Genomic DNA, 20,103 nt, shown 5'->3' on the forward strand with positions numbered 1-20,103 from the left:
AGTGCTGCATTCAACATACCATGTGACACACACACACACAAATCAATGTTTATATGTTTTTAATATTTACTAAAATTATAATCTACAGTTTGATACCAAATTTATTGACATAAATTCATGAAATAGTAGTTGAATACAATTTTGAATGCGAGTTAACAAACAAGATGACATGGCCCTTCACCCATCTCGAATGGGTGAAATCCTGTTGTTGTTTTGTTTGATATGTTTCTTTTTTTTCAGCATGTTACCCAATTGTTTTTATTTGTATCCTGTTTTCATTTTGTTTGGTATGTTTATGTTATATCAACATGTTACCTGATAGTTTTTTATTTATATCCTGTTCTCATTTTGTTTGTTATGTTTACTTGTGTAAATTATATAAGAATATTATTATTATTCTGTTCTGAAGAACATTTCTGAGCACATCCAGTTGGTATGACTATAATTATTAAGTTTGAATGATGTTCAGAGTCTCTCTTACTAATATGATTATAATTATGAATTTTGTTTTGTCTAGTATGGCCCAAAATTTGTTATCTAATCCTGAACTTCTGCAGCAGCTACAGCAGATGCAACAAACTATACAGCAAAATGAAGTATTTAAAGCAGACTTTTCCATGTTAGATAATATACAGGAGCAGAAGGACCTTTTATACCCACAGCAAGCATCATCAGTGAGTGATTTTGTATATACAGTGTAAAACATTTTTTAGAATTAGGATATTTTTAATCAGTCATTACAAAACAATTACATTGTACAGGAGTTGTTCATGATGTTATAAAAACATGTAGGTTCAAGAAGTCTTGATAGAAATGAATAAAACCCTATAACCTGAGCACTTTCGAAAGGTCCACTGTTTGAAAGTGCTTGGGTTATAGGGTTTTTATTCATTATACAGGTGTTGAGTATCTTATATCAAAACAATGTTGGAGCAGCTACACATTGTTGCAGTCCATGTCACCATTTATTGTGATGTTCTATCTGACAATGGTGCATCTCTACAATAGCTCTGCAGCATAGTTTCATTTTGAAAAGGCTCCGTCCCAAGACTGTCATATTCAAAGCACACTCATAATAGTGCAGCTTTCATTAATCCATGTAGTGTATGAGGATGATGGTTTTTCAGTGACCATTCAACAGTCTGATCACACGTGGAAATACACAAGCTCTGAATCCAGCCTCTAGATTGGTATATTTTTATATAGAGCAGCATGAATACCCATTTTATTATCCAGCTACTTGAGGTATACAACAGTTAAACTGTTATGTTTTGGAAACAACTTCTTTACATGTAACTTGTGTCACTTTTCCAGAAAAGATCTTTCTTGATTGTGTTGTGTACTGTTGCCTGTAACACATAGACTGACTTTTGTATTTGTGTGTTCTCACTTGTTATAAAATACTACACTTTACTTACCACAACTAATGCCACACTTTTCTTACCATGGTTGAGGTATAACTTGTTGCAGATCTTTTTCTCTTTGGTCTTGGTTCCCCATGCTGATCCATATCCCTTTGCTTTCCAATGCCATATGTTCAAGGGATATCCCCATATTGGAAATTCTAAATATCAGATCTGAGTACAGATTTATGATCTAAATGTATGAATATTTTGCATTAAAAAGGGCTCTTACTTACTCTTTCCAAACTTGATCAGATTTTGGTAACATTACACTATCTAAGGAAGGCCAAGCAGTGCTAGAATATAGTTCTGACACATGGCATTCCACCATGACTTTATATTATTTTAATATAATGTACTCAACCCTATAAGTATGTGTGAGAGGACCCATTTAGTGTAAAAGATCTTGCTTTGCTATCCTGGATGTCAGTCTTAAATTTTATAGATTCTTGTTTTAAGTCAACTTTCTTTTAAAATAACACCTTCAGAATGTTGCTGTCAAGACAGTCATTGTTCATTCTAAACATTGTTTTTCATACTGATAGTGTTTTGTGTTTTTAACAATATCCTATTAGCCTGTAGATATGTATGAGATGGTGTGTTTCCTTTTATAAGTTCCCTGAACACATTGACAGTACCACACATTTTTAATGGAAGTAATTTTTCATATTACAGCATCAGTTTTACATGTTTTGCAGGAATTACCATTTCCTAATGACCATCAACTTCCTGAACATCCTCCTCATGCTACAGTTTTTGGCAGCAGTAGTTTGTCATACATTCCTGAACCCCCACCATACCTATCCACTGGGCAGGGGCCTGGCAACAACTATCTGCCTGTAAACTATAAACAGCCTCCTCTACCTCCAAATACTGTAAACTCTGAACAAGATGACAGCCAACAGTCCTTTGGCATGATTAACAATATATCCCTTCCTCTAGAAGACCAGGATGAAAGAAATAGAGCACTAAACTCAGTAATGACAGAGGATAAAGATGAAAGGGAAAAATCTTTGTCTCCTTCTCGATCCAAGCCCAGGTATGTTGAAGGGGGATACCTTCAGAGCTTGAAACTAACTTTCTTTGGACACTTGCAAGTGTTTTCCAGTTATTTTATAAGCTGTTTGCAAAAAGTATCTACTATGTTGACAAAAACTAAACAAATAATAATAAATGGTTTGTGAGTTGCATACTCTTAATGAATGTAATTAGCCAATTGACTTGAATTTCCAGTTGATGTCACATTTTCAATTCTCATCTTTTAATGTAGTATCAAAGTATATATATGCATTTGTGACAAGAATTACATTTCCTAATATGAAATTGAAAAAAATGATACCATAGGAATGAAATGCCATGGGAACATATTGTTTTTTACTTGCTATTTTTTATCTTGAAGAATCCTATTTAAAAATGTACAAGAACAATGTCCACAAACTAGTAGAAATGTCTTATCATAGTATGGGTTTTTCTATAAATGTTGTGCTTGCAGCAAGCTTTTTTCTAAGTAGTGTTTACTGTTTTTTCAACTGGTGTGAATATTCATAATTGTGCCTGGATTATCAACACAAAAAATCCCGTTGCTCCTTAATGGTCACTGGCTAAACACTACTTTTGTCAACTAGCCACTGTAAATTTAGAGCCCTGTACCCTTAGACTATTTAATATTGTAAAACAACTATTGTAGTAAAAGATGAAATCTAGCTATGTTCACAAGGCACTTTTGTAGCAAAAAAATCAAATTCTATTAGGTTCATAAAAAACACTTATTCAAAAAATAAGATAAAGTGAAAAAAACTTGCAATTTACAATACAAGTCTGGTTATGTTTATAAAAAGTCTTTCATAAATACAAACAAAGAGTAATAAAGGAATTTGTGCAGCAAATTAACAAGTATAGGTGGATTTATAAAGGTTCTTACTCTTCTAACAAAATAAGTTCAGATAAGTCTATAAAGGCATTTTAGCAGTTTTGGTTAATTTAGGAAAGAAGCTTTGTAGTACATAAGATGATAAAATCATATAATGAACAGCTAAAACCAATTACTGGACTTACTTATCTCTTTTTTTACTCAACTGTGTTTTAGTAGATCTACACATAAATCAGAAATTACATTATCACTAACAGTTTGTTTATAAGCTGTAGAAGAGAATTGATTCTGTACCTAGGTCAAAAGTCACATTGTCACCTACAGTTTGTTTATGGGGTGTAGAAATGCATTTTTACAAGAGAGGGTTTGACATTTGGTAATGGTTTACATATTATTGTAAACTTATTGATGAATGACACAAAATTAGCAACAAAAGAAATTTATTAACTTGGCTGATTTCTATTGTACTGAAAGTTAACTTCCCTTATGTATATTGTAGACTTAAATTTTATCTACTAATCTTCATGCAGTGCAGAACACTTACTGCCTTGTTGATTGAAGTAGATTATCTACAGAGTTTAGATATGGTCATGGCTGTTTCTCTGTACGTATGAGACCAGACAAGTTCATTATTCACCTAGTTTGAAGATACTCGTGAGATACACTAACTTAGGTGAAAGGAGAGATTATTTTCAATGTGTTAATGTATGGTTTTTTAACTCCACAAAAGGACTGAATTCTACAAGTATATCTAAAATCTGTATGATGAATGTTATGGTTGATAAAAAAAAGATATTATAATTGAATGATTATACTTAACAATCCTAAGTGGTGATTAGTGTAACAGTTGATATAGACAAGCACAGCTTACTAATCGCAGTAACATTATACTTGGCCTGCTACACTAATCACCAGTAATGTAACAGCTAATAAAAACAAGCACAGCTTACTAATCACAGTAACATTATACTTGGCCTGCTACACTAATCACCAGTAATGTAACAGTTGATATAGACAAGCACAGCTTACTAATCACAGTAACATTACACTTGGCCTGCTACACTAATCACCAGTAATGTAAAAGTTAATAAAAACAAGCACAGTTTACTAATCACAGTAACATTACACTTGGCCAGCTACACTAATCACTAGTATGTAACAGTTCAGGCATTTAAAAAAACAAGTACAGACCTTTTTTTAAAAAAGTGTATACAGCTGAATATTAATATCAGTTGTTAACTTGATCTTGTAACATTCTTATTCTGCTTATTTGAAGGTATTTACAGCAGGAATAATGAATTTCTTGTTTATATGGACACATAGCGATTCAGTCAAATATTCAAGGAATAATAAAGCTTGAGAATTAAGGATATTATTACAGTTTTTCTCTTATCCAGGTCATCTCGCCGACATAGTAGAAGAAGCAGGTCTAGGTCTCCTAGAAGACAACGATCTCGGTCTGGTTCACGCTCTCGGTCTCACCATAAGCGGGACAGATCTCGGTCTAGATCACGAGAGAGAGAAAGAAGGAAGAAAGGCTTACCACCTATAAAAAAGGGATACTTATGTGGTAATGGTTTTCTTCAAAAAGAAATGTATACGTTAAAAACATTATTTCATAAGCAGTGATGTGATTTGCCTATTTTTGTGATAGATTTTTATTATTTTCTGGTATTCTAGGAAAGTTGAATTTTAGATTTTTTATCATGGGTTAGTTATAAGTTTTGTAAAATGCATACATCTGACACTCTGAAAGTTCCAGATCAAGTGAGTGGGAACTAGGTTATGTGTCTCTGCCGGTGGGATAGCAGTAAGTCTTCAGATTTAAAACACTAAAAAAAATCAGAGTTTTGATTCCCCTCAGTGAATACTGTAGATAGTCCAAATGTGGCTTTGCTCTAAGAAAACACACACACATACACAAGTTATGTGTAACAGTAAAGTAATACTGTTTGAACAGCTTGGATAATCTTTCACATAAGAAACACTAGAAGTAAAACTAAAGCCTTTGAAATTCTTGTTTATTTGTATTGATTCCTTGTAGATATAAAAGTGATGTAAAATGTGTTCACAGAGCATGTGTATCTATAGTTAATGCAATCTTTCTGGATGGTCATTTCTGTACTTGACATGACCCATAGGATGCTTCATATAACTCATAGTGTACTTCACATTATCCAAAGTGTATTTCATATTACCTATTTTGTACTTCAAGTTACCCATGTGTACTTCACGCTATCCAAAGTGTATTTCAAATTACCTATTTTGTACTTAATATTACCTGTATTGTACTTTGCATTACCTGTAGTGTACTTCATGTTACATTTTAGGCTTACTGTACTTATTAAAACTTCACAGTTCTGTAAAATTAATGGATGAAATAGTTTATCTTATGTGTTGTATTTTAATTTTGATTGGTAATGAAATGTCTTGTACATATGATCTTGTGGAAAGAAAAATTTGGAAGAAAATCCAAGGATTTCTTTTCAGTTACCCATGAGGTATTTGTAGGTATTTTGAGAAATATTTGGGTTCTCTCATTTAATATACAGTTATAAGTGTATCTAAACAAATATATTATTCTAAGTATATCTGAACAAATATATTGTTTGTAGCGTATCTGAACAAGTATATTGTTCTAGTTATATATCTAAAGCTATGGAAAATGTTTCATTTAATTGCCATGGGTAATGGGGGCATAGTATAAGCACAAAATGCCAAGTTTGTTTAAGGAGCGGTTTTTGTTTTGTATAAGTTATACTTATGACTGCATTAGCTTATACAAAAGAAGAGAGGCCATATATGTTCACAATGTGTCACAGGTGACTGTGGTTAGTATGAAAATGTTTTAAATTTTGGTGAAAGTTCAAGAAGTTATTCAGAAGTCTATGTATGATTAATGTATAAAAGTTTTTGTGTATATTTTACAAGTTCAAATAACTGAACTGCATTTATTTTTTATGTTATAAAAATGATCACAACTTCTTCACTGTGTTGATAAAGTGAAGATAAGAAGTAAATGTAGATATGGTCAGGAACAATATATTTTTATAGATGATAGACAGTCCTGTTGTTTTTTTTTAGGAGTGAGTATTTGTAATATACTTATATACAATAATTCCTTATTATTGTATAACAGGTTTTCATAGTTTTTATTTTCAGTTTGTAGTACCACCTTGTGGCTCGGACACATACCAAAAATAGCATCAGAAGCCAACATTTATGACGTCTTTGCAGAATTTGGTACCATTGCTAGTATTGACGTAAGTTTAAATTACATATTTGTTTGTCCTAAATCATAAAATGTGATCTTGTTGTGTTTATTTCATTGATGTTTCAGTTATTTCTAATATTGATGAATCTTGTGTTTAGCAGGAAATACATTTTCTTCCAACAGAACAAAAAGTTAAGGTGAGCAAAGTAGTCAATAAAAAAATAGAGAATAGATATTAGTGATATTAGTGATATTAAGGAAGAGATAACTTATAATTACTCTCTCTCCATCAGTAACAGGATGTGCTTATGGTAATACCCCTTTAAGGATGTTACCCACAGTGCTTTGTTACAGTATCAGTGATCTTTGTTTCTCTTTCAGATGATAGTTCCTCGAGGATGTGTCTATGTTTGTATGGATAGGAGACAGGATGCATATAAGGCCCTTCAGTCTTTAAAAAACTTAAAATTACATGGAAGTGCAATCAAGGTAACTGTATTTTATGTGTAAAAATACCAGCAATTTTTTTTAACGTTTTGGATTAGCAATAACACAAATATTCAGATTATGATAAAAGTTCTCTAAAGTTTTGAAGTGTGCAAGCCTCTACCATGAGATATGTATGGTTAGGTTTGAAGTGTGCAAGCCTCTACCATGAGATATGTATGGTTAGGTTTGAAGTGTGCATGCCTCTACCATGAGATATGTATGGTTAGTTTTGAAGCGTAAAAGCCTCTACCATGAGATATGTATGGTTAGTTTTGAAGTATACAAGCCTCTACCATGAGATATGTATGTTTAGTTTTGAAGTGTGCAAGCCTCTACCATGAGATATGTATGGTTAGGTTTAAAGTGTGCAAGCCTCTACCATGAGATATGTGTGGTTAGTTTTGACTGTGCAAGCCTCTACCATGAGATATGTATGGTTAGTTTTGACTGTGCAAGCCTCTACCATGTCTACACTCACAGAAATTCTTTATATTAGAGACTGATCAAGGATGCTTGGTGACTATATACAATATCATTTTTTATATCAGGGTCTACTAGGGATGCTGTGTGGTGACTATACACAAAATGGTTCTTTATGTTAGGGGCTAGCTAGAGATGTGGTGACTATACACAAAATGGTTCTTTATGTTAGGGCTAGCTAGAGATGTGGTGACTATACACAAAATGGTTCTTTATATCAGAGGTTGGTTAGGAACATTGTGGTGACTATAAACAGATTGGTTCTTTATATCAGAGGCTGGCTGGGGATGTTGTAGTGACTATCACAAAATGGTTTTTTTTCAAGCAGGGACTGGCCAGGTATAGTGTTTGATATCATTTACTTTTTATGTATATATATAAATGCTTTAGGAAAGTAGTTCCTAATAGGTAGCTTGCAGGCCCTTGAGAGCCTGATTCATGGCCTGTATTAATATGATATTGTACAAGTAAGCAAAACTGTGTTTGACGAACAACGTATTCCCCAAAAACTCAGTTTTCTTGGCTTAACAGTTATCATCAGAAGAAACCCAGTGTGGAAAATTTAATTGTTTTTGTATCTTTTAAGTGTTTGAACTGTAGATTTTTTTCAAATTTCTGATATCTTTCTTAGACTTGTATTTATTTCAACAGTTGTGGTTAGATTGATATTTATTTTGGTTTATCAACAATGATTATAATGGTTTAAATTACTTTCGTATAAGGTGGTCTAACCAATAAAGGGAGCTGTAATCTGCATTATTTTAGGTCTTCGTAAAAATGAACCTTTGCAAGGTCGCAATAAACAAAGCAACCTCCAGATAAAATTGTGAAAAATATTTCCAACCAAATAAAGGCCTGGATATTTCTCTTAGTTTCTTATGATGTTATTTCTATTCTTGATTATGTAATTGTGTTATAACATGTCTGTTTGAAAGGAATATTTTTCATTGACAATACATCAATATACCAACAGTATGTTTGAAGGATACTTAGGTTCAGAGAGTAATGTAAATTTAGGCTTGCAATGGCAAACTATTGGATGACAAGTATTGTTAAGTTTATTGTATTTAAACAACATACACATACTATAATTAACAGGTATAAATTGGTCTCAACCAAAAATGTTAACAAAATATCCCACTATGTTACCATTTTCAAAGGTGAGGTCATTGTTCAATCAGTAAATCTTTTTTAATATAATTGTTCCCCAGTAAATCTTGTGTCAGTGTCATTATTCGCCAGTAAATATTATGCCGATGTCATTGTTCACTAGTAAATCTTATGTCAATGTCATTGTTTACTAGTAAATCTTATGTCAATGTCATTGTTTACTAGTAAATCTTATGTCAATGTCATTGTTTACTAGTAAATCTTCAGTCAGTGTCATTATTCGCCAGTAAATCTTATGTCAGTTTCATTGTTCACTAGTAAATCTTATGTCAGTGTCATTGTTCACTAGTAAATCTTATGTCAGTTTCATTGTTCACTAGTAAATCTTATGTCAGTGTCATTGTTTACTAGCAAATCTTAAGTCAGTGTCATTATTCGCCAGTAAATCTTATGTCAGTTTCATTGTTCACTAGTAAATTTTATGTCAGTGTCATTGTTCACTAGTAAATCGTATGTCAGTTTCATTGTTCACTAGTAAATCTTATGTCAGTTTCATTGTTCACTAGTTAATCTGTGTCAAAGTCATTGTTCACTAGTAAATCTTATGTCAATGTCATTACTTGCTGGTAAATATTATGTCAGTGTCATTGTTCACTAGTAAATCTTATGTCAATGTCATTGTTTACTAGTAAATCTTATGCCGATGTCATTGTTCACTAGTAAATCTTATGTCAGTTTCATTGTTCACTAGTAAATCTTATGTCAGTGTCATTGTTTACTAGTAAATCTTAAGTCAGTGTCATTATTCGCCAGTAAATCTTATGTCAGTTTCATTGTTCACTAGTAAATCTTATGTCAGTGTCATTGTTTACTAGTAAATCTTAAGTCAGTGTCATTATTCGCCAGTAAATCTTATGTCAATGTCATTGTTTACTAGTAAATCTTATGTCAGTTTCATTGTTCACTAGTAAATCTTATGTCAATGTCATTGTTCACTAGTAAATCTTATGTCAGTTTCATTGTTCACTAGTAAATCTTATGTCAGTGTCATTGTTTACCAGTAAATCTTAAGTCAGTGTCATTATTCACCACTAAATCTTATGTCAGTGTCATTGTTCACTAGTAAATCTGTGTCAGAGTCATTGCTAACTAGTAAATCTTCTGTGGATGTCATTGTTCACTCAGTGAATCTGTGTCACAGTCATTGTTTACTAGTAAATCTTATGTCAATGTTATTGTTCACTAGTAAATCTTATGTCAGTGTCATTGTTCACTAGTAAATCTGTGTCAGAGTCATTGTTCACTAGTAAATCTTCTGTGGATGTCATTGTTCACTCAGTAAATCTGTGTCAGAGTCATTGTTCACTAGTCAATCTTCTGTGGATGTCATTGTTCACTCAGTAAATCTGTGTCAGTCATTGTTCACTCAGTAAATCTGTGTCAGAGTCATTGTTTACTAGTAAATCTTATGTCGATGTCATTGCTAACTAGTAAATCTTCTGTGGATGTCATTGTTCACTCAGTAAATCTGTGTCAGAGTCATTGTTCACTAGTAAATCTTCTGTGGATGTCATTGTTCACTCAGTAAATCTGTGTCAGAGTCATTGTTTACTAGTAATCTTATGTTGATGTCATTATTCACCGGTAAATTTTATGTCGATGTCATTATTCATACTAGGTTTGTGTGATTCACAGTTGGAAGTCAAATGTTTCAATTGACAAAATATGGTATGAAAAGAAATATATTGATGCTATGAAACAAGTCAAAACTGATTGGACATAAAAATGGAACTTTCTGAAAAACTTCCAAGATGAAAGAAAATATTTTTATTGTGTTATTAAAAATGATGTTTCACAACTTAAACCTATTTTTTTCACATAGCAACTAGGGATTATTTAGAAAGTTTATACCAGATTTGGCAGCAACTTAGTAAAGAAACCAGGAGGTGCTTTTTGTATGTATGTGATCCTTATAGGATGGTAAAAGGATTGTTAGAAGTGTTAAATAAGCTTTTGTTTCTACACCTATGACTTTTAATGTGATTATACCTCACCTAAAAAGGGGGCTTGTAGAAGTTAATATTGGTTTCCTCTCAGATGGCCTGGGCTCCTGGTAAGGGTGTGAAGGGGAAGGAGTATAAAGATTTCTGGGAAGTAGGAGTGGGAGTTAGCTATATTCCCTACCATAAAATTCCAGATGATGTTGATCTTGATGCTCTAGAAGATGGAGGTGTGGTTGATGATGAATCAGTGCCAGAAAACTTAAAAGGTGAGTGAGGACTGATGAAGAAAGTCAGAAACTTGCTGTTGCCTAGTGATACTTTTTTTAAGATTGTTAAAGCTTTCAGCTGATCCATTGTATAACCAGTATGCATCATTATAAATTTTAGTAAGATTGTAAATATTAGGTTGAATTATCAAAAAAGAAAAGACACAGTGTTAAATGAAATTGTATTTAAATGTTAATAAGATTTAGGATTATTTTTATGGTGCTTATTGGACTGTTGTGAATTGAATACCAGTAGAATCCAATCTTCCTGAATTATTGTGATTAGATCACTAGAGAAATTCATCTTGATTATTATCATTAAAACACCAATGAAATTCAAGTCAAATAAACCATCAGTAAAATCTATTTGAATTACCACAAGTAAATGCAAGTAGAGTCCTTCTGGACAAATATATATATAATTTTAATATGCTGTTTCAAATTGATTGTTTTGTTGAAATGTTTTTTATAAAACTAGATAAAATATTGTTTCAGAACAACAAAGAACACGACAAAAAGAGAAAGAAGAAGCTCGAAAGCAGGCAGAAAAAGATCTTGCAAAGAATCGGGAGCAAGCAGCTAACCATGCAGACTCTTCTTTGTCAAATACAGTTGGTGGACTTCCTCCAGTAAATATGCAAGTGGTCCCTCAAATTGTACAGCCACATTTTGGAATTGCTGTGCCTGGTGAGATTTTACAAAAGAGCAACAGAATATTAGAAAACTAGTATACTTTTAATTTTTAGCTTGTGCAAATTTCTTTGAATTTATTTTTCTCAAAAACAAAATAATTGTCATTATGTGACTTAATTTAGACTTAATTAAGCACACATGTTTTGAGATTAAAAACAAGTAAGAAATTATGTATTTGTAATAATGTGATAAACTTGATAAATAAAGTAATACTGCTCCAAACGTTTGATAATCTGTAATATTTGTTTCACAGGTATTATGCCAACGCAGTCTGTGGTGATGCCAATGACAGTGGGAATTCCTCAGAATTCACTTGTGATGATTCCCCCAAACACTCAGCCGATGCAAGGAGGACACTGGCTGCCACCCATTCCCAGCATGGCTGCTGTTTCTACATGTCAACAGCTACAAGCTCTTAGTACAGTCCAGAGTCTGTGTATATCAACTTTCCCAGTTCACAGCACAGCAGATGCAATTTCTCAGTCCATGGATCTTTCAGGAGATGCTACTCCAACTGAAGAAGAAGGAACTTGTTTGCCTCTAGAGTCCAACTCAGTAAATAGCCAGCACATCACCAGTACCACCACTACAACTAGTGGAAATTTCTCTTTATTGCCACATATCCCTTCACTTTCAAACCATTCCAATTTGTCAACTGTTTCTTCAGTTGAACAACCCTCATCAGGGGTACCTCCTCCTGTTCACTCAACCATTCCCCAACCTGTAGGACAGATGCCTTTTCTTCCTTCTGTTGGGGGTTTCCAGCAGCCAGCTCGACCACCAGGACAGTTCCAGACTGGAATGATTCATCAAGGACTGGTTTCTTGGGGGCCAGTAAACAGTCAACTCCCACCACCATCTACAGTCAGCACAGAAAACTCTACTACTACAGTCACAGTGGCAGCTCTTTCACAGTTTGGCTCACCTCACATACCCTGTACCATTCTTCATCCCCCTACATCTGGTCTTGGTCCACACATGTCAGGCCCATACCAAGGCCAAGGACATAATGGTAACAGGATGCCAAATCTAGTTTTTTCTCCTTTAAGACATCCATCTCTTTTGGCATCTAGTAATTTGGGAGTGCAGCAGCAATCTTTGGATTTAAGAAGTCCAGGTAATTCTCATTATCCTTTACCTGGACCTAGTTTCCAGTCCAATCAATTAGGTCAAATTCCAACAAACACAAGGCCCCAAGAACAGCAAGTTAGTGAAAGTGCTCTTCAACAAAGATCATCAGGGAATGAAAGGAAAGTTCTGCTTTCTCCCCCCAAAATGCCCCCTGACCTTGGGCCAAGAACTAGAGGTCCACTTCCACCAGAACATATGAATTTTCCCCCATATTCACCACTTTTAAATCCAGTTAGAGGTCCTCCTCCACATGGATTTCCTCCCCGTGGTGGGCCAAGACCTAGAATGGAATTTGTTGGCTCACAGCTAGGAGGAAGATCTAGGCCACGAGGACCATCATTTGATTGGAACCGACCACACTTTGCTGTACACCCAGATAGAATGCGACCTCGGCCAGGATTTCTTCCTAGAGAATTCTTTGAACCACACTTTGGAAGAGCAAAATTTGATGGAAGATTTCAAGACAGCAGGGAGAGGATGGAACAGGCAGTATCTAATCGCCATCCTATACCTTATGCTTGGCAACGTGGAGAGAATTTAAACGATCATGATTGGTCCAGAGAAAAAGGAAGATATGGTCGTGGCAGAGAACACGACCACTGGAAAAAAGATAATAGTGAAAATGATGAAAGAGATTTTGTGAAGTCTAGAAATATGAACAGAAACGATCGTCAGAACTGTGGCAAGACCTCAAGGGACACAGAGCCTAGGAAAAATGGAGATCATGCTATCTCCAAATCCAGCGTTCAGCAAACTGGAGCAAGTACTAACAATAAAGCTGAAGATGAAATCAGTGTACAAGAAAATGGACAAAAAAGTGAAGAGAAAGTAGAAAAACAGTGACATTCATCTTTGTTATAAAGAAGGTAAAGTTATTCAAAGCTACTTTGTGTGCATTTAGTAAATTCAAGACACATTGCCTTGACAAGCTTCAAATTTGAAATGAAATTTTCTCAAGAAGTGTTTTAGTTCTGTGTGATTATAAAATAAATTCAGAACATGTTTTTATTATTATGTTTTCATTAACAACAATATAATCTTGTTATAAATAGTTTTCAGTTACATTGAAAAACTGCAACACTAAACTTGACCTGAAGTGAAATACAGAATACACATGTATATACAGTGGAATGACTTATCACAGGTTGTGAAGAAAGTCATGTTGTAAATATTGACCTGAAGTGAAATACAGAATACACATGTACGTACAGTGGAATGACTTATCACAGGTTGTGAAGAAAGTCATGTTGTAAATATTGACCTGAAGTGAAATACAGAATACACATGTACGTACAGTGGAGTGACTTATTGCAGGTTGTGAAGAAAGTCATGTTGTGAGTAGTGACCTGAAGTGAAATATAGAATACACATGTACATACAGTGGAATGACTTATCACAGGTTGTGAAGAAAGTCATGTTGTGAATAGTGACCTGAAGTGAAATACAGAATACACATGTACGTACAGTGGAATGACTTATCTGAGGTTGTGAAGAAAGTCATGTTGTGAATAGTAACCTGAAGTGAAATACAGAATCCACACATATATACAGTGGAATGACTTATCACAGGTTGTGAAGAAAGTCATGTTGTGAGTAGTGACCTGAAGTGAAATAAAGAATACACATGTACGTACAGTGGAATGACTTATCGCAGGTTGTGAAGAAAGTCATGTTGTGAATAGTGACCTGAAGTGAAATACAGAATACACATGTACAACTTTACCGATATGCAGCCATTCGTAACCATAATACATTTTCTGCAATCTGATTTTTATTTCATTAAAAATATTTTACAGTCAAGATTTACGTTGATTGTTAGATTGTAAGCAGAAAATTGTAGATTGTATGTGGATTAAGACACTAAGAACAAAGAGATTATCAAAGAGACAAGTTAATACTAAATATGGAAAGGTTTGCCACAGTATAGATTCATCTGGATGAGAGAAAAATACAGTTTAATGTAGGACAGTTTTTGTAAATTGTGTTTGTACATTTTTGACTTTTTCATCTGATTTATTTGTATAAATTTGGGTAATGATGTTGTGTTCACTAACACCATTGCTGTAACTATAGTTGTTAATCAGTATTTGATGTAGCATTAAATATGTTATTGGTAGTGTGTCAATTTTGTAGTAACTTGGTTTTTACTGAAAGCAACAACATAATTGAATGTATACATCACATGACTCTCGAGTAATACAAAGTATATTTATTGTGCTACAAGTGTACTAATTTGTAGTCGTTTTTGTAATATTAAACTTTGAGTTTGAAGGATGCAGTTTTCAAAGTCTCTTGACGATAAAACAACTATGATAAACATTAAAATTGTCATAAATAGCTACTAATCACCAGTTGATATGCCCAGAATTACATGAGTATAAATTCAATGACAAGTGATAAAGCAGGATAGGAGCAAATGTGGGGGTGATTGTATTTTTTTTTGTCTTGACAGGAGAAGTCTGTTGTCTATTTTATTGGTTTTTACTAGAATATTCTAAAGCATACAGAAGTCTATCATCTGTTTTCTACTGGAATACTCTACAGCAGACAGAAGTCTATCATCTGTTTTATTGTCTTCTATTGGAATACTCTACAGCCAACAGAAGTCTATCATCTGTTTTATTGTCTTGTATTGGAATACTCTACAGCAGATAGAAGTCTATTATTGTCTTCTACTGGGTAGAGTATTCCAATACAAGACAATAAAACAGATGATAGACTTCTGTCTGCTGTAGAGTATTCCAATACAAGACAATACAACAGATGATAGACTTCTATCTGCTGTAGAGTATTCCAGTAGAAAACAGATGACAGACTTCTGTTGGCTGTAGAGTATTCCAATACAATACAATAAAACAGATAATAGACTTCTGTCTGCTGTAGAGTATTCCAGTAGAAGACAATAAAACAGATGATAGACTTCTGTCTGCTGTAGAGTATTGGAAAAAAACAATAAAACAGATAATAGACTTCTGTCTGCTAGAATATTCTGAAGCATACAGAAGTCTATCATCTATTTTATTGTCTTCTATTGGAATACTCTAAAGCACACAATTCTGTCATCCGTTTTATTGGCCTCACTCAGAAAAAATATGGCGACTCCAAACATCGAGAGCTACAAGTGCAGTACCTATAACAAAACGTCTTTTTTGATAAGTTATAATAAATTATAATATAATAATGAAAACTGAGAGCTTGTGTATAAGCAATAGTCAAGCAAACTGCTTAATAAACGTGCTTGACTCGATACGGTTGTGTTAATGTAATTTTTGTAACTTCTGACCTTATTTGTTTGAACCATTTTTGTATGTACACACCTATAGTAGTTATCTAAAACAGTGTGTTATACAGTACTAGCCACCTAGTGTATAATATGAAATGCACCGAATTGTTTTTAATAATATTATGATGGTGAAATTTGTTTAGTAGCTAGCTGACTGGATTCTTGTAATGTATATAAAACACATTTTCTCCTTTTGTTCATTTTTCGTAAAAGTGGCATCGAAGTGTTAACGTTTTTGACGTTTTCTGTTGGTATTATAGGAGCGTTTGTAATATTCCTATAGTGATTTAGTGGCTTAGATGATTATCTTTTTGTGACCTCGTGTGGGAAGGATATAAGACACAAATGGAAGGTTTAGTAATAATTTATATTTTATAAATTATCGTTGATTATCCCTCTGAAATTATACTTGTGTGCCGAATGGAATGTCTGGGTTATCACAAAAATATTTTTGTTCTTTAAACGTCAATAAACGAAAATTATGAGCACAAATCTTGTATATAATGTTGGAATTTCTCCCCGTCAATAAACAGAAAAATAAATGATACAAAGTTGACGATCTTTGGAAAATGAATGCAAAATATAGGTGACACTGTTTCCAGGAACCACATTTGTAATTTTGTTCATAACCTATAAAAATACTTAGTTCTTTATCATAACAAACAACATGTGCTGATTGGATATTTGATCATCTGAAACTTTTTAGCTTCTTTATTTTTTTAACGTAGCTGAACTCTAAAGTTGAATAAATAAAGTAAAAACTTGTTGATATTGCTTTAAAAATTATTGTTTGAATGTTACTTGTCTCTTACTGGGATTATCACTCTCTTTGGAGTTAATAGTATTTGTTAGTTCAACTCGCGTGACACTTGTTACATGCATTCTTGTATGTTTGTGTTCTGATGAATTTCGAGATCTTAATCAAGATAGTTCTTAGTTGCTGTGTTGACGAGTCCTTCCCTCCAGATGGTTTTTAGTTGGTTGTGCTGATGAATCCTTCCCTCAAGATGGTTGTTAGTTGTCTATGATGATGTATCTTTCCCTCCAGATGGTTGTTAGTTGGCTGTGATAATGTATCCTTCCCTCAAGATAGTTGTTAGTTGGCTGTGATGATGCATTCTTCCCTCAAGATGTCCAGAGGATTTTAGTTGTCCGTGACACAAATTTTTTCCTGTATTTGGCAACTTCTAGAAACTATACATCCCTGCATATCCGTTGTCACTGTTTTTGCACACAGATTCTGTAGTGTTTGTTTTTCATACTTTAGACATCGATATTCTAGCTGGGTGAGAAAACAGTCATAGGATGACCCTCTTTTCTGTGATATCAAGTTGATTATGTCATTTGTCCTGTATAATGACTGAAGTAGTCGTGAATTTCATATTTCCATAATTAGTGTTGAATTCATTTCTATTGAGGCGTATTCACGTATTGATCGAATGTCACAAGATCGGAAACATGTGCTAATCCTTTTACACAGGTAAAGGTAATACACTGCAACCGTTGTTCTTAAGCCTCGAGCTAGCGTGTATGTGTTTCTTTATGGACTTCTTGGAAGGTAGTAATTTCAAACAGGCAATACAAATAATTGTTCAAATGGCTTAGCTTACGATTGCGTGTAAACCATTGGTTAAAAATATGTAACCTGTACATTTATGGGATGTCTTTGCTTTGTCATGTGATAGAAGTCGGGTATTTTTAGAGTTCTGTCTTTTGATTTCTCTTGCTGTTGCACTTTTTTGGAAACTTATGGCTTTTCTATTTGACATCAATGAACCTTAGTATCACACCCAGGGCAGTAACCAACTGACTGCGCGGTGTGGTGCGTGGGAGCACGCTAAATATGGGCCCATAGCGCTATAATAAATCGAATATGAAGGGGGCCAAATGGGAAAATTTACAGGGGAGGTGCAACACATACTGCGCTACGCCTCTGATCACAACTGTACATTTTCTAGAGGATACGATTGTATTGATGTTGTAAATAATATATACAGGTAATAAAAACATTTTCAAAGCAGAGTAAAAGCGAAAATAATTTGTAGCTAGAACGTTCTTCGTTTAGATAAAACGAACTAAAGTTTAGGTTGTTTGAGTGCTTTCTAGATTTCGGTAGTTATCAAAAAAACGGATTTTGTCCGTCTTTTCTGATTTGCCTTTTGACATATATTGTCAACAGATGTCGCTATACGAAAATATTTTAAAGGTTACTATCAGTTACGCTAGTAAGGTTCGTTCTGTATACATGAGGTGCAATAAGGCGTCATGCATTAAAAAATTATGAAGCTAATATATAATTGTGTAGTTGAAAGAAATCCTTAGAAAAAGCTTTGAAGATAAAAATTAAAATGCATTTGGTATATTTTGCTTTACTAAATAGCGAAGAGTTGTTAGAAATTAGACCCCTCAGAGCTTTTTTAGGCCTACCATTACAATGGATAAATTCATAATGTTAAACCTTTGACAGCTTGCAGGTCGTGCCTGTGTTTCTTTTATTTAAAATGTTCTATACATATAATAGGAGTCTAATGAATTACAATTACCTGAATGATCGTAGATAAACTAAAATGAATAAATTTAAGATGTATTCTAACTTGTATTAAATAAATCATTTGGCCACCCTGTTATCTATATTTTATTTCATCAATTCATTGAAGTTCAAGACTAAGCTAAATTGTGTTTTATTAAGATTTTTTTCATCAACCCAGAAGCCTAAGCTGACCACGATTCATCCAAAACTTTCAACTAAATAAATGCCTGAGTTGTTGACTGACCACGTTTCGTCTAGATCTTTTCATCCAAATAGAAACCTCATGTGTTCATTGAACATGTTTTATTTAGATTGTTTCATCAAAATAAACGCCTAATGCACTGAGCTACTTAAAATAAACTGAGCTATACAGAAGACAGACAAGCGTTTTCTGCATAAAATATTTTTCGTTAACCTATTGATCATTCTTTGTTTGTTTACTATTGTATTAGCATGTGCTTCCAAATACAAGTATACGGAACCACAAGAGCCATAAAAAAAAGCCAATAAGGGAAATTATTTCGTCATATGGACCACCCACAAAACGTATTATTTCTTCGTTCTTAGACAATCTATTAGAATATTTTTTTAAAACTTGTTCCAACATATGTATTAGATACGAAAGATTTTGTCTATATATTGCGAGACGAACACACACGTATATATATATATATTAAAGCACTCTATTCGTGTCGTATGTTGTACCCCTATAGAGGTCTTGCATTGACGTCAAAAAGTCATGTGGTTTGTAGCTTACTCCGCCATATTGGACGTCAGATGCTTACAATCGGCTTTGGTGGAAAATGATAACTTTGCCTTCTAGTATCGTAGTATGTGACGTTCTCATTTTATTAGTGTTTGTTTGTTTTTGAATTTTGCGCAAAGCTACACGAGGGCTATCTGCGCTAGCCATCCCTAATTTAGCAGTGTAAGACTAGAGGGAAGGCAGCTAGTCATCACCACCCACCGCCAACTCTTGGGCTACTCTTTTACCAACGAATAGTGGAATTGACCGTAACATTATAACGCTCCCACGGCTGAAAAAGGGCAGGCATGTTTAGTGTGACTGGGATTCGAACCAGCGACCCTTAGATTGCGAGTCGAGTGCCCTAACCACCTGGCTATGATTGGTGTTTGTCTTAACGCAAAACTACGCAAAGGCTTGTATGCGCTCTGACCACCACGAGGAATCGAATTCCGTATTTTAGCGCTGTAAGTCCGTAAACTTACCGCTGACATGTCGGGGTACCTCAGCGATGTGCATAAAGAAACGTATATCTGGAAAACGAATAGCCTTCGACTCTTTTCTTTCACACCTGGCTCCAGAGCTATAAATATTCGTATTTTGTATTGGTATGGACTGCTGTTCAGTGCTAGAAGGGAATATTTGACGTCCAATATGGCGGCGATGAATTTTTAACGGAAAGTTTTGTAACGTTGCGTGCAAACAGTCATTATTGTGTTAGGGATTTGGGATTAAAGACCTTGTGTGCTCAAAAATTAAAAGAATTTTGATTGTTCTTGGCGTGAGAGGTATTTAAAGTACTTCTAGAAAAAAGGGAGGGAGATCTAAGTATTCAATACTAAGAACTTGTGGCAGGGATTGATATATCCAATACCAAGAACTTGTG

At 34.0% G+C, this 20,103-nt stretch overlaps 1 protein-coding gene across 5 annotated transcripts in view; it reads left to right on the plus strand.

The window, feature by feature from the left end:
- Window positions 1–16,643, plus strand: part of LOC106461925 (protein SCAF8-like) — a 26,099-nt gene extending 9,456 nt beyond the window's left edge. For 3 of the 5 annotated variants that reach the window (XM_013921789.2, XM_022389026.1, XM_022389027.1), the window contains 8 exons: window positions 518–674; window positions 2,102–2,442; window positions 4,671–4,843; window positions 6,436–6,536; window positions 6,869–6,976; window positions 10,664–10,835; window positions 11,331–11,522; window positions 11,782–14,784. In XM_013921789.2, coding sequence (XP_013777243.1) covers window positions 518–674; window positions 2,102–2,442; window positions 4,671–4,843; window positions 6,436–6,536; window positions 6,869–6,976; window positions 10,664–10,835; window positions 11,331–11,522; window positions 11,782–13,502 — 2,965 coding nt within the window. In that variant the 3' untranslated portion in view covers window positions 13,503–14,784. Of the gene's footprint in view, window positions 1–517; window positions 675–2,101; window positions 2,443–4,670; window positions 4,844–6,435; window positions 6,537–6,868; window positions 6,977–10,663; window positions 10,836–11,330; window positions 11,523–11,781; window positions 14,785–15,147; window positions 15,185–15,642 lie in introns of those variants that run through there. The other 2 variants (XM_022389024.1, XM_022389025.1) reach the window with 2 other exon arrangements.
- Window positions 16,644–20,103: the final 3,460 nt, after the last annotated feature.

Source organism: Limulus polyphemus, unplaced genomic scaffold, assembly GCF_000517525.1.
Source record: "Limulus polyphemus unplaced genomic scaffold, Limulus_polyphemus-2.1.2 Scaffold1059, whole genome shotgun sequence".
NCBI classification, from domain to species: Eukaryota; Metazoa; Arthropoda; class Merostomata; order Xiphosura; family Limulidae; genus Limulus; species Limulus polyphemus.